Source organism: Penaeus vannamei, chromosome 22, assembly GCF_042767895.1.
Source record: "Penaeus vannamei isolate JL-2024 chromosome 22, ASM4276789v1, whole genome shotgun sequence".
In the NCBI taxonomy this organism is placed as follows: domain Eukaryota; kingdom Metazoa; phylum Arthropoda; class Malacostraca; order Decapoda; family Penaeidae; genus Penaeus; species Penaeus vannamei.
In genome coordinates, this window is record NC_091570.1 from 34,937,402 (window position 1) to 34,957,401 (window position 20,000).

The 20,000-nt window shown below is 34.7% G+C and overlaps 2 protein-coding genes across 8 annotated transcripts in view; one reads left to right on the forward strand and one right to left on the reverse strand.

The window, feature by feature from the left end:
• Positions 1–2,256, forward strand: part of LOC113805136 (glycerate kinase) — a 7,370-nt gene extending 5,114 nt beyond the window's left edge. For 4 of the 7 annotated variants that reach the window (XM_070136910.1, XM_070136908.1, XM_027356081.2 and 1 more), the window contains exons 3-4: positions 215–339; positions 513–2,256. In XM_070136910.1, the coding sequence (XP_069993011.1) occupies positions 215–339; positions 513–687 (300 nt within the window). In that variant the 3' untranslated portion in view covers positions 688–2,256. The remainder of the gene's footprint in view (positions 1–214; positions 340–512) is intronic. The other 3 variants (XM_070136914.1, XM_070136912.1, XM_070136911.1) reach the window with 1 other exon arrangement.
• A 1,115-nt stretch (positions 2,257–3,371) lies between these two features.
• Positions 3,372–19,527, reverse strand: LOC113805134 (pyruvate dehydrogenase phosphatase regulatory subunit, mitochondrial). Its single transcript, XM_027356077.2, has 17 exons — positions 19,384–19,527; positions 18,194–18,339; positions 17,745–17,898; positions 16,606–16,818; positions 15,854–16,017; positions 15,228–15,464; positions 13,922–14,032; positions 13,608–13,777; positions 13,028–13,220; positions 12,402–12,569; positions 12,019–12,185; positions 11,138–11,286; positions 10,874–11,001; positions 10,236–10,405; positions 9,881–10,060; positions 8,965–9,165; positions 3,372–8,060 (listed from the first exon to the last, which is right to left on the reverse strand). Exons 2-17 carry the CDS (start codon positions 18,327–18,329, stop codon positions 7,857–7,859), a joined length of 2,745 nt encoding a protein of 914 aa, XP_027211878.1. The 5' UTR covers positions 18,330–18,339; positions 19,384–19,527; the 3' UTR covers positions 3,372–7,856.
• Positions 19,528–20,000: the final 473 nt, after the last annotated feature.

Below are 20,000 nucleotides of genomic sequence, written 5' to 3' on the forward strand. Positions count from 1 at the left end.
TTAGTTCTAAAGTATAAAAAATAATGTACACATTCATATATGTATTGTAGCATCCCATTCATTTATTATGATTAATGATAAACAATTTATCCCACCAGATTTTTAAGATAATTCAGACTTCAAATACTAGATAAAAATGGGATATATAAACTGTACAAAATATAACAAATATGAATTCTATTTACCCATTATAAAAGGCAAACCTTTTTTTCAGAAGCTTCAAGGATCAACAAGTACAGGAGAAGTAGTATTTCTCTCAGGTGGAACAGATGGCATTGATGGACCAACAGATGCAGCAGGTGCCATAACATACTGGTCCTCTTTCAACTCTGAAGTAAAGTATGTGTTTTTCATCTGATTTTACTGCAGTAATTTGTATCATATACTAAATATCTTAAGATGGATATACTACAGTTTTAACATAGGAAAATTTCTTTTTATATTTTGTGGTTATAACAAATGTGCAATATTATGAATTACATAATGGCTAATGTCTTTCTTTATTTATACAGGTCCCAGTTGAAAGAGGCCAAAGAGCAGGGCCTAAATCCAGATGATTTCCTCAGAAACAATGATTCATACGCTTATTTTTCTCAGCTGAGTTCTGGACAGTATTTACTCCAACCTGGCCACACTGGAACTAATGTAATGGATTTGCAAATTCTTCTCATTAACCCTTTTAACTAGTCCCTTTGAAACCCTTTAGTAATAGCATTTTTGGGTTATAAAATGGGTATATGTTAAGAATGGGTCTACTTGAAGTGATGCCATGGCTCTGACAAAGGCATGTTATATTCAGCAATACTGAGTCTGAATTAGTTCCTTTCTAGTTACAAGAAAATGCACAAAGGAAGTTAATTTGCCTTTGCCAGAATGTCAAGAGCAAAAGCCACAACATGCTGGACATAAGAGGCATAAGCAGAGTTTCTTAGTCTTTAGTAAGCAGTTGTGACCTTGTTTTCAATTCTTATGTAGCATTGTATTGTGTGTGTGTGCACACACACACACATTCATGGTTATGAGGTTACTTTTTCTAATGCTTTGTTTCTATTTAGCTCAAAATGTGTTGAGCAGAGCATTTTATGATAGATAATGGAATGAGGTTGTGTATGAACGATTTTAGTTTTTGCTTATGGTGATCTTTACTTAATTTTCCTCTTCTGCAGTCAATTTGAAAGCTCAAAATTAAATTCAGAATGTATCAATAATGGAGTTCTTTTCTACTCAAGTGTTCAAAGTGTAATGTAATCTTGAAGAATTTTACCAAATATTGCAGTATGACTGCAAAGGTGCTATATTTATTGCATAATATGCTACTCATAATTGATATAAAGGTAATTTTGTCTGGTTATTTTAAAGGTATTATTGAATTTCATGTAAAAGCAATATTTTCTCCCAAGGGGTAACTGCTGAGACATTTATCATTGTTTTATTTCATATATATATTTTTAGATAAAAATTAACTTTATTTTCATCTTCCACCTCTTTAAAACAAGTTGTTGTTTTTTTAAGAAAATATTCTTTTATATACCTGTTCTTATGGCTTCTGCATATATAAAACAGAAAAATAAAAAAAGATGTTCCCCTGTGTCTGACCCATTTGATACCACATAAGAGCATCACGGTTTTCTTTGCATTTTGAAATGCATGCATTTTCTCTATTGATTATATTTTAGAAATGGTAATCGAGGACCAAACTAAATGGTAAGAAGAGCATGAAACATAGGAGAGCAAAGTAATGATTAAAACTAGCATAGAAATGCTCCTGTGAGGAATCTCTTTGAAATCAAAAGAATTGCTTGGTGCTTTTAGCCTAACCCTTCAGGTTATTCATATCTTGAACCCTGTTGGTAATGTCTATTTCTCAAAGTGAATGAATCAGATGAACATGCTGTTCACATTTCTCTCATGTAGGTAGAGTGAGTTTTGTCTTAACAGATTTAACAATTATTGATGAACATCATTGCAGGTCACTGCTACCTTTCTATGTTGTAAAATGGAACTTTTATTGTGATTCACAATATTCCCTTGTATTGTTATACTGTGTGATTATTAGGTAAAATATGTCATAAAAGACTGCAGCATTCCTAAGATTTAAAAATTTGTAATTGAATACATAATTAAAGAATATATTTTTATACGTCATGTACATAAAAAAATGCAGGGGATTGATATAAAAAAATAAAATTTGATTTGTTGTTATGCAGCTTTTTTTACATTTAGTTTGTATATGAAATTAATAAACCAGAAAAGTGACTGAAGTTTCTTTTCCTTAGTTTGCTAATATTGCATTTAAATTTCCAGTAAACATCAAGCAGCCCTCAAATTTAACTAAAAGGAATATAGAGATATACTGGTAGGTATTGCAATTTGATAATCTTCAAGTTAGTTATTCTCTTTACAAGTTTGCACATAAATTATTATATTTCCATTGTCTGGCAGTCTGTCTATATACATGGTAAAAGGGTGATCTGATCCTTTTACAACTTGGTGTTTCCTGATCTTGTTTTAGAATTTCATGACCCTTTTTGTGTTGTCACGGTTCTTTTTTTCTGCTTGTTTATGTACGATAAGATAGGTCTTTCAATTATTTCCAATTTTACAGTTGTGCATAGTGATAAAGGGAAAAAAGTGGTATCATCACTCAACATATAAATATTATTGCAACAAACATTATAGGTTTCTTACCTGATAGGGTAATAAAGTAGTAGATTTTCTGAATTAGGGAAGTTTATGGCAAAAAGGGTAATACAACATGTAATGAACTGCAGTACCAACACAGCATACATATGCACTAATTTTGCACTTGCAAATTGTAAGTACTTTGTTTTGCATTGTGATAATAAAATAAGTGGATTAGTTCAAAACCAAATAAGTATCATGGAAGCTGCTATACTAGTGAATACTAACAAAAGCAGACATTAAATAGAGTTGTGGGGTACCCATTTACTCAGTCAAACAGAATCTTTTAATATTGCTCTCTGTTATGGATTATTAATATAGGCATAGCATACCTTCTAGTTCAGCTATGAGGGTGTAATCAAATGTGGCCTGAGAGCTTGTATGACTGGGTAAATAGAAAATAAAAAATAGATAGCATAACAGCACTAGATAGGAATTCAACCAAGCTCTTAACTAGCTTACTTTTTGACACCAGTTCATGAACAACTGCATCTTATGCTTCTCACACTAAGTGGATTAAGCATTTTCTTAAAATTGTAAATTTTCTTTTGAATCCTATAACCTATATTTGCCCTTACACTGCTGTAGGCTCTAGTATAGAGATTGAACTATGTAATGCCTAAAATGATTGAATTCTTTCATTTGGCATTTTTTGTAAATGGTAAATAGGTTATAAAGACAAGGTCAACATAATTTCATAATCTTTATGTAACATTCCTGAAAGGATAAAAAATAATGAGCATTTTATAAATGATGATTAGACATTTTTGATAGTAAATAACAGAGAGAATGAGAATACAATGCAAAAACATGTGATTCCGTTGAAAATTGCATGGCTTTACAAGACCTTTGTTCTATGTAAAATTTTGTTGCTTATATGCTTTTTATTTTCTCCCTTTAGAGAACAAAGGAACAGTTGACAGCTATTCCATTATCATATCAGACTATGAGGTTTATGTAATGTAATAAATATTAAGCTTGTTTTTTTTCAATAACTTACCAGTCGTAATCCAATTATCCAAAGAAAAATGCTCATGCTGAATAAGTATTTTTTATTCCACTAGACAGTTAAATACCACTCATTTTCTCGGCGCTTTGTTAATTTTGCATGCACACACTTCCTTTACATCCAACCTTTCCTCATTCTTCATATACTCCTTTTACTTAGCATACTGAAAGTAAAATCAATTTTGTTCCCATTTTTAAGAACTTCCAAACCAAACTAAAAACTTTTCAGTGCAAATGCTCATGATAATGTTCTTCGGCTAACTTTACCACATGACAAAACTGATCAGTAATGAATTAGATCCATCTTCCACCATCAATGACTAAAACAATTATAACAACCAAAGAATTAAAATCTGATGTCTTTGTATCAAGAGTAGCCTCTGCCAATTACTAATGCATTTTTGATCAATTTTAGCCTTTACAGATTGACATTTGATGCATGAGCAAGTTTTCTCATAAACTCCAAAGGAATCCCACTTCTGGTCCATCTTCAGCTACATGAATTACCAGAAATATTTGAAATACAAGCTCACTAACATACTACTAATAGCTTCACAACAAGGAGAAAGAATTATTATCTTTGAAAGAACCCTGTCTAACAGGGTGTACAGCCATCAATCACACATGGTGTGAATGTTATATATTTACTTCCTATAGAAATAATTGTGACATAAATGGAGGTTAGTATCAAAATATTATACTTTTTAAATTTTCTTTCTTCCGTTTCTTCACTGCTTTGTGCAAATGATATATCAACTTTGAACCTATATAATTGCTAAATTATTAAAATATTGTACCAAAAAGCAAATATTAGTTGCAGTAGCAGTGAAAGTAGTACTTTAGTAGCAGCTGATAGCATCAGTAATTGCAACAACAGCAATAGTAACAATCATAGTAATAATAGTAGCAGTACTAGTAGTAGCAGCAATAGCAATCAAGGTAGTGGTTATGGTTGTAGTTGAGTAGTGGTACCTGTTATTTGTTGTTGTTGTTGTTGCAGCTGTAGTTGTTATTATCATTCTAATGTTACAGAAGTAGCAGTATTAACAGTTGTAGAAGCAGTAATTGTAGTAGCAGCTACAACTGTAGAAGCAACAGCTGTAGTTAAGAGTACTTGTTGCAATATCAAGACATTATCATCATCAAAAACTAAAATCACGATGTTCATGATGATGATAATAATAATAATAATAAAACAGATGGCAATGGCAATGCCAGTAACAATAACAATAGAAATTGCATTCTACGTTACAATACTGTGAAAACATTACAATATCTAAGGGACAGCGCTCGTGCAGGCAAATATTGTAACAGAATCATGGCCCAATTCATACATTTCGAACATAGGTAGTGGGTAAGTACAGAAATGATATCACAGGTAGGAAAACCACAGGCAAACCACTGAAGTGCCTGTGTTGTTCCCTATAGTGGTCCAAGCCTGCCACTTGAAAATTGATCAATCGGCTAGTTCAGGAAATATGCTCAATAGCCAAAGCGTAGGCTCTGCCACTAATATGGACACACCTGAAGATTACATTCTCTTATCTTAAGTACTTATGAATCTATTTATAAAACCAGTGAAGTCCTCTCTTCATAGTTTTCTGATTGTTGTCAATAAAACAGAAGAGCAAAAACAGATTATTCAAAACGTTTCAAAAGAAAGTAGTAGCTCTACCATGTGACAGATAAGAAAACTGAACGTACAGCCATGTACATGTACTGTCCACTATAGTTTTGGTTATCATTTTAGTTTACACATACATGGCTTCATAAGTCCTTTATCAACAAGGAATCTCATCTATTTTACCCCATTCCATGAATTTTCTGGAACGTTTTATTTATTTGTGATACTATTATCTATCTATATACATATATATATATATATATATATATATATATATATATATATATATATATATATATATATATATATATATATATATATATATATATATATATATATATATACACATGTATATAGACAGAGTTGGAAAGTACTGCTAGTAGGGTGTATCCTAAAGACTGTCCTCCACGTACAAAGTCACACATGAAAAAATGTGAATTACAGAACAGCTGTGAAACAGGCCCCAATATTAAAAGTCACTTCAAGTGGTTTGGTTACTCAAAATTAATAGCAAAATCACAAGTAACACTACAAAAGTACTGGCAACACTCACAAGCCTTATTTTTCATATACTAGTAATCTTTTTTGTTTGACAGGTACTGCAAATGCCAGTTCCAACATTTCTGTAGTCCTTTCAACACAGGTTATAGTATTCCATATTGTGTGTGTGTGTGTGTGTGTGTGTGTGTGTGTGTGTGTGTGTGTGTGTGTGTGTGTGTGTGTGTGTGTGTGTGTGTGTGTGTGTGTGTGTGTGTGTGTGTGCGTGTGTGTGTGCGTATGTGCATGTGTGTGTGCGTATGTGCATGTGTGTGTGTGTGTGTGCATGTGTGTGTGTGTGTGTGTGTGTGTGCGTGTTGGTGTGTGTGCATGTGTTGGGTGTGCGCGCGCGTGTGGGCGGTGGGTGCATGTGTGCGCGGGTGTGTGCGTGTGTGGACTGTGTGTGTGCGTGTGTGGACTGTGTGTGTGCGTGTGTGGGCTGTGCATGCGTGTGTGGGCTGTGCATGCGTGTGTGTGTATGTGTGTGTGTGTGTGTGTGTGTGTGTGTGTGTGTGTGTGTGTGTGTGTGTGTGTGTGTGTGTTGTGTGTCTGTGTATGTGGTGGGTGTGCGCGTGCATGTGTGCTGTGTGTGTGTGCGCGCGTGTGGGCTGTGTGTGTGCGCGCGCGTGTGGGCTGTGTGTGTGCGTGTGTGGGCTGTGCATGCGTGTGTGGGCTGTGCATGCGTGTGTGTGTGTGTGTGTGTGTGTGTGTGTGTGTGTGTGTGTGTGTGTGTGTGTGTGTGTGTGTGTGTGTGTGTGTGTGTGTGTGTGTGTGTGTGTGTGTGTGTGTGTTTTCAACTGCTTCTATTCGTACCACATATTAACCCCTACAGCTTGGACTTGGACCAAAGTCTAAGCAGTAAGCTACCTTGTGTGGCAATTCTGTGTTTGGTTAGCAGGCACGGCCTATGCAAAGACTTCTTAATTTCACCTTCGTGGACTGGTGAAAATCCCACAGGAGCTTAGGAAAAATTATGTAATTACTGTTGATTCTCAATAGAAGTATCATATGAAGTAAACTGCTCCTAAAAAAACATCATCAATTCAAGCAAACCTCTAATACATCACATGAAAGCAAACACTGTGTCTACTTTCTTATCTATAAGTTTCATCATAGAAGCGACCTTTATTATAGTAAACCATTCACTTTTTTTTACCAGCCTCTTAATATGAAAATGATCATAATATACAAAAAAGGTATAAATACAACACATGTAATATATATCTCCGATGCTTTACAATTACTATGAGAATCTTTTCACTATATGATTCACTTAAAACTCTGTGATTAGTTTTGAGGACATACAGTTTTTAGTAAACTACAATACTTTTGGACTAGAATGCTAGCATAAATTGCACAAATTCATCAGTATTCTATACTTATGAATATAAGCTGGACCTATTTACAATAATTCCTCAAATGTTCATGCCATAATGTGAAGATAGATATGTAATTATAAAAACAATCATTGGTTCATGAAGTGATACTGCATTATCTCAAAAAATCTGTATCATGTTTTGTGCCTTATATAAAAAATTTCCTTTAAAATAAATGCAGAGCCAAATTATAAAACCACTTTATATCTTATATGAGGGATATTTTTCATATATCAAAGAAGAAAGTCGATTCAATAATTCAAGTTGAAGTATTTTAGCTACAATGACTGTATACAATGCTCCTAACGTCATTCAAGCAAATACATTTATATTATGTACATTTTGTGACTTCTAATTTAAAAGGACTAAAATAAATAATTTTCCATTCTATACAAGCACTTCCAAGCACTTTCAAGTAACTAGAAACCAAACACTGAAATACTATAGCTACTCTCACTGAAATTCATCATTTCAACAATAACATACGCAACGTCCATTATCAGAAATTGACTTGATACAGAAGACCTCTTAGCCCTTATTATTTATGGAAAAAATATAATGCATAAAATGTAAGCAGATCTAAAGAAATGTGCAAATTATGAAAGTGATCTGCAATCCTTGCTATAAACCTAAGATGAAATCCTTGTAGCCAAATATCTATCAAGTTGGGGTTCAGGAAATTTGGTTGGCAGAGTTGGAGATCGCAGTCTAACAGTTGCGGAATATCGTACACCTCCAATATCAACCTCATAGTTGCCAGCCATTACATATTCTGGTGTCACAAAATCCATTTCTCCTTTTTCATTAAAGTTGCGAACAAACCCAAGGCAAACCTGGAAATGAAAGGTGAGGACTATCAATACAGTTCTAAAAATGTAATTCTATGGTGATATAATGCTCAGTCATGTCATGGTCACTCATTTAAAATCACAGACTTTACATATCACTCATCTCAAAACAGTATTATACAAATTCTCATTCTTCAACTTACAAATTCGTTTCCAATTAGTTTTTATGCACATTATAGTTGTTCCAATTTCCTAATTATCATTCACCAATCAGAAATGGTTCATCCAAATATAATGCGACCCATCAATGGGCTAAGAGAGAGATAAGTGATGCACCATATATATTTTTTATGAACTACAACTGTTAACCCACTAGCGACAGTACATTTTCAAGATGAAAATAATATTTTCGGGCTGCTTAAAAATCAGTGCACAGTGAGTTCAGGAACCTGCCTGTCCGCCACCCGCCACAGGCGACAAAATCAGAGCACAAGCTCCAATCTAGTGCTGCACCGGTGGGATGCCTGGTAAAGTTTACTTTTCTGGGTGTCTCATATCTGGGACACCCATCGTAAGTGGGTTAAGAATCAATTCTGTCTTTATATGAAACCTACTGAGTCCAAACTCAGTACTTAAGCCTACAGCTAATGGCATTGACACTGTGAACTTAAGATATTTATTATTTTGCTGCATTTAGTGGATACCACTAAAAGCTCTGCCAGTGCCCCCAGTCCTGCAGTCAAATAGAGGAAAGAGAAAGAGAAGAAAGGTGAGACAAAAAAGACAACAAAGAGCAAGGAGAGGAATAGGCAGAGGAAGAAGAAAAAATGAAAATAAAAATAAAAATAGAAATAAAAAGAAGCTGATGTTGAAACTGACGGAGAAGTAGAAATCAAGAAACACTCCTGTGCATGAACTAACATTCCCTATTAAACTTTATAAAGCTCACCAAGTTCTGAAGGGTGTAGCCATAACCTGTAGTGGTGGTGACTCCCACAAAACGATCATCCCTGTAAATTGGTTCACCTCCCCATGCCCAAGGGTCCACTTCTATGTCGTGATCTTCAAGCTGCAGCTGTACATATAAGCGTTTAACACCTTCCTTCTTCTGCTGTACCAGAGCTTCTCTTCCAATGAAATCAATGTCCTTCTGCAAATATACATTTCTGAAGTTAGGTTTACATTCACAAGTTAACAAGCATACATGTGTTAGAATAAGAAATAATGGCACCAATAGGGAGGATAATATAAAATATATAATATATATATATAAACATGTGTGTGTGTGTGTGTGTGTGTGTGTGTGTGTGTGTGTGTGTGTGTGTGTGTGTGTGTGTGTGTGTGTGTGTGTGTGTGTGTGTGTGTGTGTGTGTGAGTGTGTGTGAGTGTGTGTGAGTGTGTGTGTGTGAGTGTGTGTGAGTGTGTGAGTGTGTGTGTGTGTGTGTGTGTGTGTGTGTGTGTGTGTGTGTGTGTGTGTGTGTGTGTGTGTGTGTGTGTGTGTGTGTGTGTGTGTGTGTGTGCTTGCGTGTGCTTGCGTGCGTGTGTGTGCGCGTGTGTGTGTGCGCATGTGTGCGTGCACATGCATGCCTGTGTGTGTGTTTGTGTGTGTATGGGTGGGTGGAAATACATAATCATGCTCGGAATTTTCTGTGTAACTATAGTTTTATTCAGAATGATATACTCATTGATGCATCTACTTACTTAACACAAGACAATTTTCTTGTTTCCAAAATTGATAACATTCATACTATCAACAATGCCTCCCTATCCCCAATAAAATGCCATATGTCAATTCATACAGAATATTTATATATATACTAAAGCAATAACGAGCAAGAATAACTAATGATTGATTAGTAACTTACATTTAATTTGACTCTGAATCCTCTGCCGCACTCGAGCGGTGTTGTGGTTGAATCCAAGTCTTGTCCCCAAAATGCATAGAACTTTTCTATTCTCAGTGATCGCATGGCATAATAACCGGCATGTCGCATACCATATTTCTTTCCAATGGACACCAAGTTGTTATAAACATGAAGACCATACTGAAAAAAAGAGAAATATAAGCCCATTTTGGAAAACTGCACATACTCAGACAAATATGATTATTATAGGTAAAACATTCATTGATTTTACATATTCTTATTGCCATTACACAGAAAACACCATTGACCTAAATGAGTTAATACATATGACAAGAATTCTGAATATTTGGGTTACCTCATTTGGAATGTATAACACCCAGCCAAGCTCGCCTGTATGAGTGAGATTCATGGCTCGAATGCTATTAGCAAGGCCAACATCTAACTCCTTGAATGAGAAGAAGGGGAAAGCTTTGGTTGACAGGTCTATGTCTGTCAACTCGGACAATACACAGCGAGCCAGTGGTCCTGCAATGTGATAATGTGAGCATAATAAAATAACAGTACATGATAAAATCTATTACTATCAAGAACAAAAATATCATCCTATACCAGCTGTATAAGTTTCTTATTTCTTTCAGTAAAAAGAATGAAAGTCCCTAACAGAAAATTCTCCACAAGACTAACATTGATGTTGAATTCGAAGACTGGGAAAATAAAGACAAAATAAGTTACTACCTCAGGACCTATCTAGGTCTGAGAAATATTTCTAAAGTGAAGATTCGTCTGAAGATATTGGTGGCAATTTAATTCATATGCCACAAACCTACAGAAATCTTCTGACAAGGAAAATACATATATATTTAGTTGATTTTTCTAATCTTTACTTCTATATGCACTGTCAACTATATAAAAAAAACTATGGTGACTAGGTCAAATACACATTGCTATCTTCAAACTAAAGAACTATGCATTCGACAGTATTGCACTACTCACCCATTAAACAAATTGCAGTGTACATTGATGTAACATCACTCATTACAACTGACCCATCTCCCGGCAAATTTCGTTTTAACCATGTGCTACATCTTGTCTGCTGGATACTGGGTGCAATCATCATATAACTGGTGACATAGAAACATAGTAGCTATTAATAAAGAAAAACAATCTTACTTCTTAGGTTTCATATTTTAACTCCACTAACATGAATTAGTCATTCTTGAACTTTATCAACAATCACACATATTATCCCTGACTTACTGATTTGGAGCAATTCGTGCAAGTGAACAATCGTTTTCATAACCTCCGTGTGAGTTCTGCATTCCAGTGTGTATGATGCCTCCAACTGGTATATCAACATCATTACTACACAGGTACTGGAGTGCTTGGACCACTTCGTTCCCCTTTGACTGCAATAAATATCATCTATTACTACTTTTCCATCAATTAGTACCTAAAAGAAGAAAGAAAGAATGAAAAAAAAAATTAATATCAAAACTATCATTTCATGTACCTCAGCTGATATTCAATATACTTGGACCTCACAATTAAGTTATCCTTTGAAATATATCCTTTCATGCTCTCAGGTTCAAAAACAGTAAGCAGAAGGAAGCAAATGTATTTAAAATAAAAGTTTTTGACATATTTTGCCCCTTCCTCTTTTCAATTCAATGCCACCCAGAACACATAATGTTAACTGAGGTTTTGTTTTTTGAAATATCCTTACCAATAAATGGCTCCATAGGTGCTCAGCCACTAAGTAGTCAATTCGTAGACCTACATGACCCCAGTGACTTCCCATTTTTTTGAGTTTCAGGACTTTTTTTTTTCTAATGCTTTTAATATTGATATTGTTGTCATCTTCAATGACATCATGATTATCATTATGTTATTATCAATGTCAATAGGAATAAAAAACAAATGAAAATATTTCTGATAATCACGGAAAAGTGAAAACAGTTGAGATGAGTAGGTCTAGCAATTGACTTGGTGACTAAGCCCTTGTAGAGCCATCTAGATGTAAACAATTAAAAAACTAAACTCACAGTGGGCATGGCATGTGCATATATATCATCCCCATTAGCACTCGGTTAAATACATCATTCATAAAATATGATATCTAATATTGGCTTTATACATACCCATATATCGAACTTTGCAAATGAAGAGTAATCCAGTATAGCAACACGCTCCCTACATGCAGCATACTCTTGCCCAGCAAAATCAAACCAATGTGGCTTGGTCCAGGTATCAGAATATGCCATATGGAATGGAGCTGAGTGTTCACTGTGTTCACTGTCTCCAGCATCTTGGGTTAAGTTAGGAACAAAATTTCATTATAAAATATGGTAATGCCTAAATTAAAGGTGAATATATAATATGAGATCTTTCAACACTGTGACAGGAAATGGCAATATTTTGCTTCTATGAAGAAGTGGGTGTTGTTTACGAGACTTGACAAAGGAAAATATACAAATACAGCATCTGCCTACAAACAAATAATAGAAACAATGACAAAAATAACCTTTAGAGTCCAAACTCTTCGCAGGGTCAAAATAACTTGGCCGCTCGTATCCCATAACCTGACCAAACACAGCCCCAGCTGCCTTCAACTTGGGGAAGATTGGGGACATTCTTATGCATCTTCCTGTCTCACAATCCCCAAAAGGGAATGCAATGCCATAGTGCAAACCTGAAAGGCAATGATATACGAGACATCTTTTCTTGAAAATGATTTGCTCTGTGAAGATACACTTCCTTCCCTCTTTCCTTCCTCCTTTCCCTCCTCTCCCTTTATTTCACTAAATCTCCTGTCTTGGGGAAAAATGCAGTTATCCTTTTTGTGACTAATGTATAAATTACTTGATCTTTCCGTTAAGTAACTTTTAGTAATTTTTACCTAATTTTATATCATCTCCTTTTATGGAATAAAATCAATATAAATTTTGTTTACTTAAAATAACAGCAAAAGAAAGCTTAGACCAATTTTAAAAGGATTCCTGCTAGATCAATTTTTTTTCTTTAGCTTTGAGTCATGCATGAAAATAAGATTTTCTGCCTCATCTGTATCAAAGCTGTTGCAAAAATATTTTTCATTAATAATAATAATAAAAAAATCACTGACCCACTAACACTGGTGTTGTAACTCACCTGGAACTTCTCTAACACGGTCCAGTAGAAATCTTCTGTTATTGTGTGCAGGCAGAAAGCGAAGAATGTCTAAGTCGTAAGCATCCATGGGTGAAATGCCGCTAACAATCCAGTCAGCCAACAGAGAACCTATTCCCCCAGCAGCATTGCTTCCACCACTTCTTAGGGCAGTGGCAACAAAGTAATTTGACAACTGCAAAAGTGTAACGTGTTAGGATTTCACGTAATATGGCTATGTTAACATGATCACTGTAACAATATATAACACAAGAATACGCTGTATTTACTTTTTTACTTTTTGCAAGACGCCATTAATATCCACAAGAAAATCAAATTATTTTTCATATAAATATCTTTAACTATTTGTGATATCAATATCAATAGAAATATCAATAATAATGATACAATAAAAAATAAAATAAAAAGAAGAGAAAGAATAGGAGAAAAAAGGAAACCAGTCCTACATATCTTCACAATATTTCAACACGACAATCTATCAGACTAGGAACTAACTTCAGGTGCCATCCATCTATTCTAACAATATTCAACATAATTAGTTGTTATCAAACCAGGAACTAACTTCAGGTGACATCCCTATTATCCATCTGTGGTCAGGTGAAAAGCCATAAGCTGTATTGTACAAGCGGCCCAGTACGGCATTCTTCATGACAGGGATACGGTGAAGCATCTCCTTCAAAAGGATATGAAAATGGTCCCAGTCCTCTAATTGGTCTCTTTCCTCCACATCATCTGTTGGTTTCCAAAAGACAATGAGCTTAAATACCCGTTATTTCCTACTACTTGTGCGTCAAAAACATATTTCATTTTGGGAAAACAAACTCCTTATAAATTCCAGTACAAAGAACAGATTACAAAGAGCAAAATTCAATCTACCTGGAAGTATTCCGTGCTCAAAAGCTGGCTTAGCCCATTTTTCAAATCCTCCTCCCATAAGTCCACCATTGTATTCACGCAGATAGATGTTCCCATCTGGATCACGTATTGCTGTGAAACACAACATACAATTTAACAACAAATGATAAAACAATCTTCAGAAAATATGAGCAATTCCTATTAACATCTACACTTTACTTCCTCTAATCTCAAAGTGGGAGAGAGATAAAACTGCCAAAATAGATTCTAATTCACACATTTCTGTAACAAACTACAAGGGAAACCTTCACTTTTTTTAAAATAAATCTAATCATTAATGCACAAACAATTGACTATGCACAAAATTATGCCAAGGAAATTAAAAATTTGATTCAGATTCATCCCTCCCCCCTAAAAAAAATAATTAGAATCTCCTATTTCACACAAATAAACTCCAAAAATAAAAAGGATAGAAATTTAAAAATCATCGACAAGATTATGTGTTCAATCCAATTATGTGGTGCCAACAAATGGGAAAAAATTTACTTTCTTGCTTACCAACTAGGTCGTTTTTTGAAGTATATGAGGATATGACAATAAATAATTGTAAACATAAATAAAATCCAAAAACCTATCTGGGGCTTTGCATATGTTTATTTTAGTTTCCTAAAAAAGGAAAATAATAATAATAAAAAATCAAGACATTTTTGGTATTCAATCACATGACAAATACCTGTGAAAATAAACTGGATGTGATATTAATGAAAAACACTTAATCAAATACTGAACAATCTCCTTTTCCCTTCAAATGTACACCCAGATTTCAAATTAGCTAAAAGCATAATGAGTTGGGGCATACACAAAGAAAATAAATATACATTTCATTTTCAATTAATAAATGTGCAGATGTGTAGGTAATGCTCTCATTCTACAGGAAATCAAAACCATCTTTTACTCCATTCTCATTCTCACAAACCAAATCTGTTCATTTGTTCGTAAACTTATCTTTATCTAGTTGTTAATTTGTCTCATTTTGTCTGTCTTATCTATTTCTCCTTTCCACTCTCATTTTCAGCTAGATAGTATACAATACTACTTTATGGAAAAATTTCTCCAATGATTATAGTACATTAGTAACATTCTAAACATGCAAGTAAACAGGTGTTCTACCAACAAAAAAGTAAAAACAAGGACCATAGCATAAAATGAGTATCATTATTTATGAATGCGAGAAAAATGCATTTCACAAAAAATATACTTTACAGGACAAACCTATACCTTTACATGAACTAATCATTTTCATTACATTTGAAAAATATATAATTACCTGGCATCTGAGGATCAATTTCCTCAATAGGATATGTATATAAGAAGTAGTGTTCCGCTGGGTGCACAGGAACTTTTACATGAGGCTCTGTTAATTGGCCTACATTTCTAGCCCACAATCCGCCAGTGTTAATAACATAATCGCACTCTATAATTCCTTTGGTAGTTTCCACTGCAACTGCACGCTGATTGTGAACGATGATACGGGTTACTTGGCATTTCTCCACAACATGTGTACCTGTTGAAATCATAATTACTGAACAACTTGCTTCTATAATATACTTTTCCTGTCCAAAATAGTACTGAAGTTATCTATGACACCTTTCACCAAGCTTTCTTGTAACTAAGGAAAAGGCTCGTCAAAAATAACCATATAAATCAAAATGTAATTTAACAAAAAAAAAAATCACATACACTTTAGAAAAAATCTAATCTTCTTAAATCTTATCTTTTAGCTCCTAGAGATCATATGTGCTTGTATATCTTAACTTTATGTCTCAGATATTGACCACTAATAACATATTCAAATAATGATATATGAAAACTTCAAGCTTTCTCAAATTATACCGGGAAGAAATATTTCTAGATGTCAAAGATATCCTTTAACAAAAAAATAAGATCGTTTACCTTTTTCAATAGCTAATTTCAGAAGAGTATAGCAAAGCTTATATGGGTCACATGCTCCATCCTTTGGGACCCACATACCACCTAGAATATCTGATGTGTGAAGGATATCACATTTTTTGGCTACTTCCTCAGGAGTTAACATGTAACATTCAGTTCCTCTTGCCCTGTTAAAAACAAGCATTGTTTGAGATTTCTAATTACAGTCTGTAACTCAGACAGACACAGAGACAGACACAGACACACACACAGACACACAGACCTGGCATCTGAGGATCAATTTCCTCAATAGGATATGTATATAAGAAGTAGTGTTCAGCTGGGTGCACAGGAACTTTTACATGAGGCTCTGACACACACACACACACACACACACACACACACACACACACACACACACACACACACACACACACACACACACACACACACACACACACACACACACACACACAAACACACACAAACACACACAAACACAAACACAAACACACACACACACAAACACACACACACAAACACACACACACAAACACACACACACAAACACACACACACATAAACACACACACACACATAAAAACACACACACAGAGTCTTGTCCTCCACTGAAATGCATCAAATAATACATCAGTAACTTTCAGTTAGATATAGCACATGTACCAAAGAATATTAATTTAAGAAAGACTGGTATAAGTTATATTTCTGCTTGAATTTCATATACATAATAACAAGATCTATAAATATGCTCTTACTCTGCAATTGCCTTCATTTTACGAAAATGAGTCATTCTGTTTCGGGTTCTTGCAAGATGGAGGGAGCCACACTGCTTCCAGCCAGTGTCATGTCCGGCTTCTGACAGCTCCTTAACAAGTTTCTTAGAGGTACGAAGAATATTCATCTCTGTTTTGATTAATTTTACTCCACCAAGGAAACCTGAACCTCTCCATGATGATGCAGCTCCAATTCTGATAAGAGATAATATTCAACAGTTTTATATGACATATTTCCTGTCATACAACTAAAAAGGTTGCATTATCATAATATCCCATCAATAACTATTATTAATTTCTTTAACTTAATACTACTCAGTATCAGAACATCAAAAAATATAGGGAAGGATAATGTAGGAATACAAAAATTACAGTCTATGTTATGCCTGAGACATTTTACAAAGTCAAAGATCACACAGCTTTCTCTTTCACTATATAATGACTTATTAGTAAATGCTAATGGAATTTTGTACATTTCTCATTTTTGTCAATATCTTTAAAAAGTTCCACTAATACTGTTCATTCCTCAAAAGAGAGAAGGATTGACTCTGATCAAGACTAATAAAAAATACGACTCATACTCAACAAAAGAAGTTAATACACTTTTAAGATATCTGGCATGGCTTAGGACTGGAAGTATCATTACTCTCACTGAAATACTATATCAATATATTGCTCTGACACATATAATTCATATATTTTGAGATAAAATCCCACTAAACTGAATACCCAATAATCATGAATACAATAATAAAGGCATATGAATATCAAGATACAATGACATCAGTTTTCCTTTATGCATATTGTAATTCTGGAATGAATATCCTATTAAACGCAATAGGCCTTAGATGTATATATAAACAGAGAAAACAATTAGAAAATCTTCAGAAACTTTAAGCATTACTTTGCAGAATACTTACAAACTACCTGGTGTCTCACATTAACTATATGTTTAAAACTTTTATATATGATGCATGGACAAATTAAAGAAATAAGGTATTACTTCTTACTATTTTTCTAATCTTCTGACCACTGCAAAGTCTTGCATCTATCACATTACATAATTCCAATTCTAAGAGTACTACTCTATCACCTATCATTCTTAAATGGAAAACACGTACCTTGCTTGATCAACCAAAACAGTATCAGAACCCCATCCCAGCTCTGCCAAGTGATATAGCAAAGAAGTGCCCACCATCCCTCCACCACATATCACAACCTTTGCTTTCTTTGGTGGAGATTCGTCTAATGGTAATGTGGATGATATATGCATGCCTGTAGGGACAAATTACCAATATAATAAAACTAAAAGGTACATTTGATGCTTATACACATCTACAATCATTAATTGTAATGTAAACGACACATAAACTGAACTATCTTAAAAATGGTAGAAAAACCCACAATGCATAAACTAGACTTATTGAGGAAAGTGAGACTGTTTCACTTGCCACACTTTCCTCAATAAATCTAGTTTGTGCATTGTGGGTTTTTCTACCATAGTATCAACAAGGTAGAGTATTTTTCTATTTATCTTAAAAATAAAGTTTTGTATCAATTAGAGCATTACCTTTCTCTTGGTCATGTTGATGATACTGATGGGGTGGATACCAAGAGCCTTTTAGAATATCTGCTGAAGTGTGGCACTGTTGACTCATATATGAAGACACAGCAGTGCCTCGTACTTTTATAATTCTTTGCAACATTTTCTTAAGTCTGTACAAAAATAATAATGGATATCACTCATAAAAATATCTAGCAATAAACAAAACATACACATTATATTAAGCATTCTCAAGTCTTATTTTATAATGTATGGTACAGTAAAAATACTGTTTACAAATCTGTAAGAAAAAGTGGGAACGTTACAGTTTCAACCAGCCACCTTTTATTTGAAAAGAATACATGTAAACAATTGAGCGAATAAATATAAGAAACTCATCATTATGTCCAAGAGGCATGATGAAGAATGTAATGTGTGGTATAAGTTACCAAGCGACACACAGAGATAAGAGGAAATGGTCACCGCCATCTTATAGAGAAATATAATAGAAAACAACAGAGGTACTGTTGCAGCAATCTCATATTTACCGCAAAATGACGAAAATATTAACTGCATATCACCACTCAGAGACTAGGTCCACAACACCATCACACAGTCAAAGTTCTTAATGTCTGTGTTCTATAAATTGGCATGAAGTACTAATAAAGGGGCATACAGGGGGGATTGCCCTGCTGTCTACAGAATAACCCAAACCTAATGAAAAATTAGGTTTGGGTTTTTGGGTTTGCTTGATCCCTGATTTTGGGATGTTTGGTGGGTGCGTCACTCTCGATAACAATTACCTAATGTGTTACTATCTCTGAAATCAGATCCCTGTGTATACAAATTGGGAGGCAGGGTGCAAGCATTCACAGATGGTGAAAAATGAGTCTACTTCAAAGATAATTTTTCAAAGCTTCATGTTTTATTGTTAATTCTACAGAAGTATCACCATGACTGATTTTGGAATTTCGTCATTATCATGTTTATGAAATTTCATTAATAATTCAACCTGTTATGTAAATGTGGTTAAAAAGCTTTTCCCTTTAATGACGTTATATCATTTTCCATATGTAACCGGTGAAAATTTATGAGTAAATCCAAAAATAGTTGTTTTGTCACAGCTTCTGCATATAACATTATTATTACCTTGTAACATCAAACAAACATGATGATAGCTTAAAATAATCACACAAAGTTCTCACTACAACTCTCACCGTTAAATACACATTCAACAAGGCTTTCATGAATGTTCTGTAGATGTTTGCAGATGATTCTCACCAATTCACACTTTGCACAGTCCAACCCTCTCTTACCGTAGTAAGTCTCGGGTGTAAACACAGCCGACCAATCAGCGGCGAGCTTTCGGTCTCCCTCTTGCCATTCAGGCTCAGGTGATGGAAACCAACCAATGGCAGCGCCCGCTTGGTCTCCGTGAGGAAAATAATCAGCTGTTTGTGACATCATTCGAATAACGCGAATAACAACGCAAATATTTATGCATGTGTCCATCTATTTGTGTCAGCCTGATAAATGATTTGTACGCACTCGCGCCTTACACATATGCTATTACTCTTACAAATAAAATAACATATACCAGCAGACACACACACACACACACACACACACACACACACACACACACACACACACACACACACACACACACACGCACGCACGCACGCACGCCGCACGCACGCACGCACGCACGCACGCACGCACGCACGCACACACACACACACACACACACACACACACACACACACACACACACACACACACACACACACACACACACACACACACACACACACACACACACACAGTTCAGAGT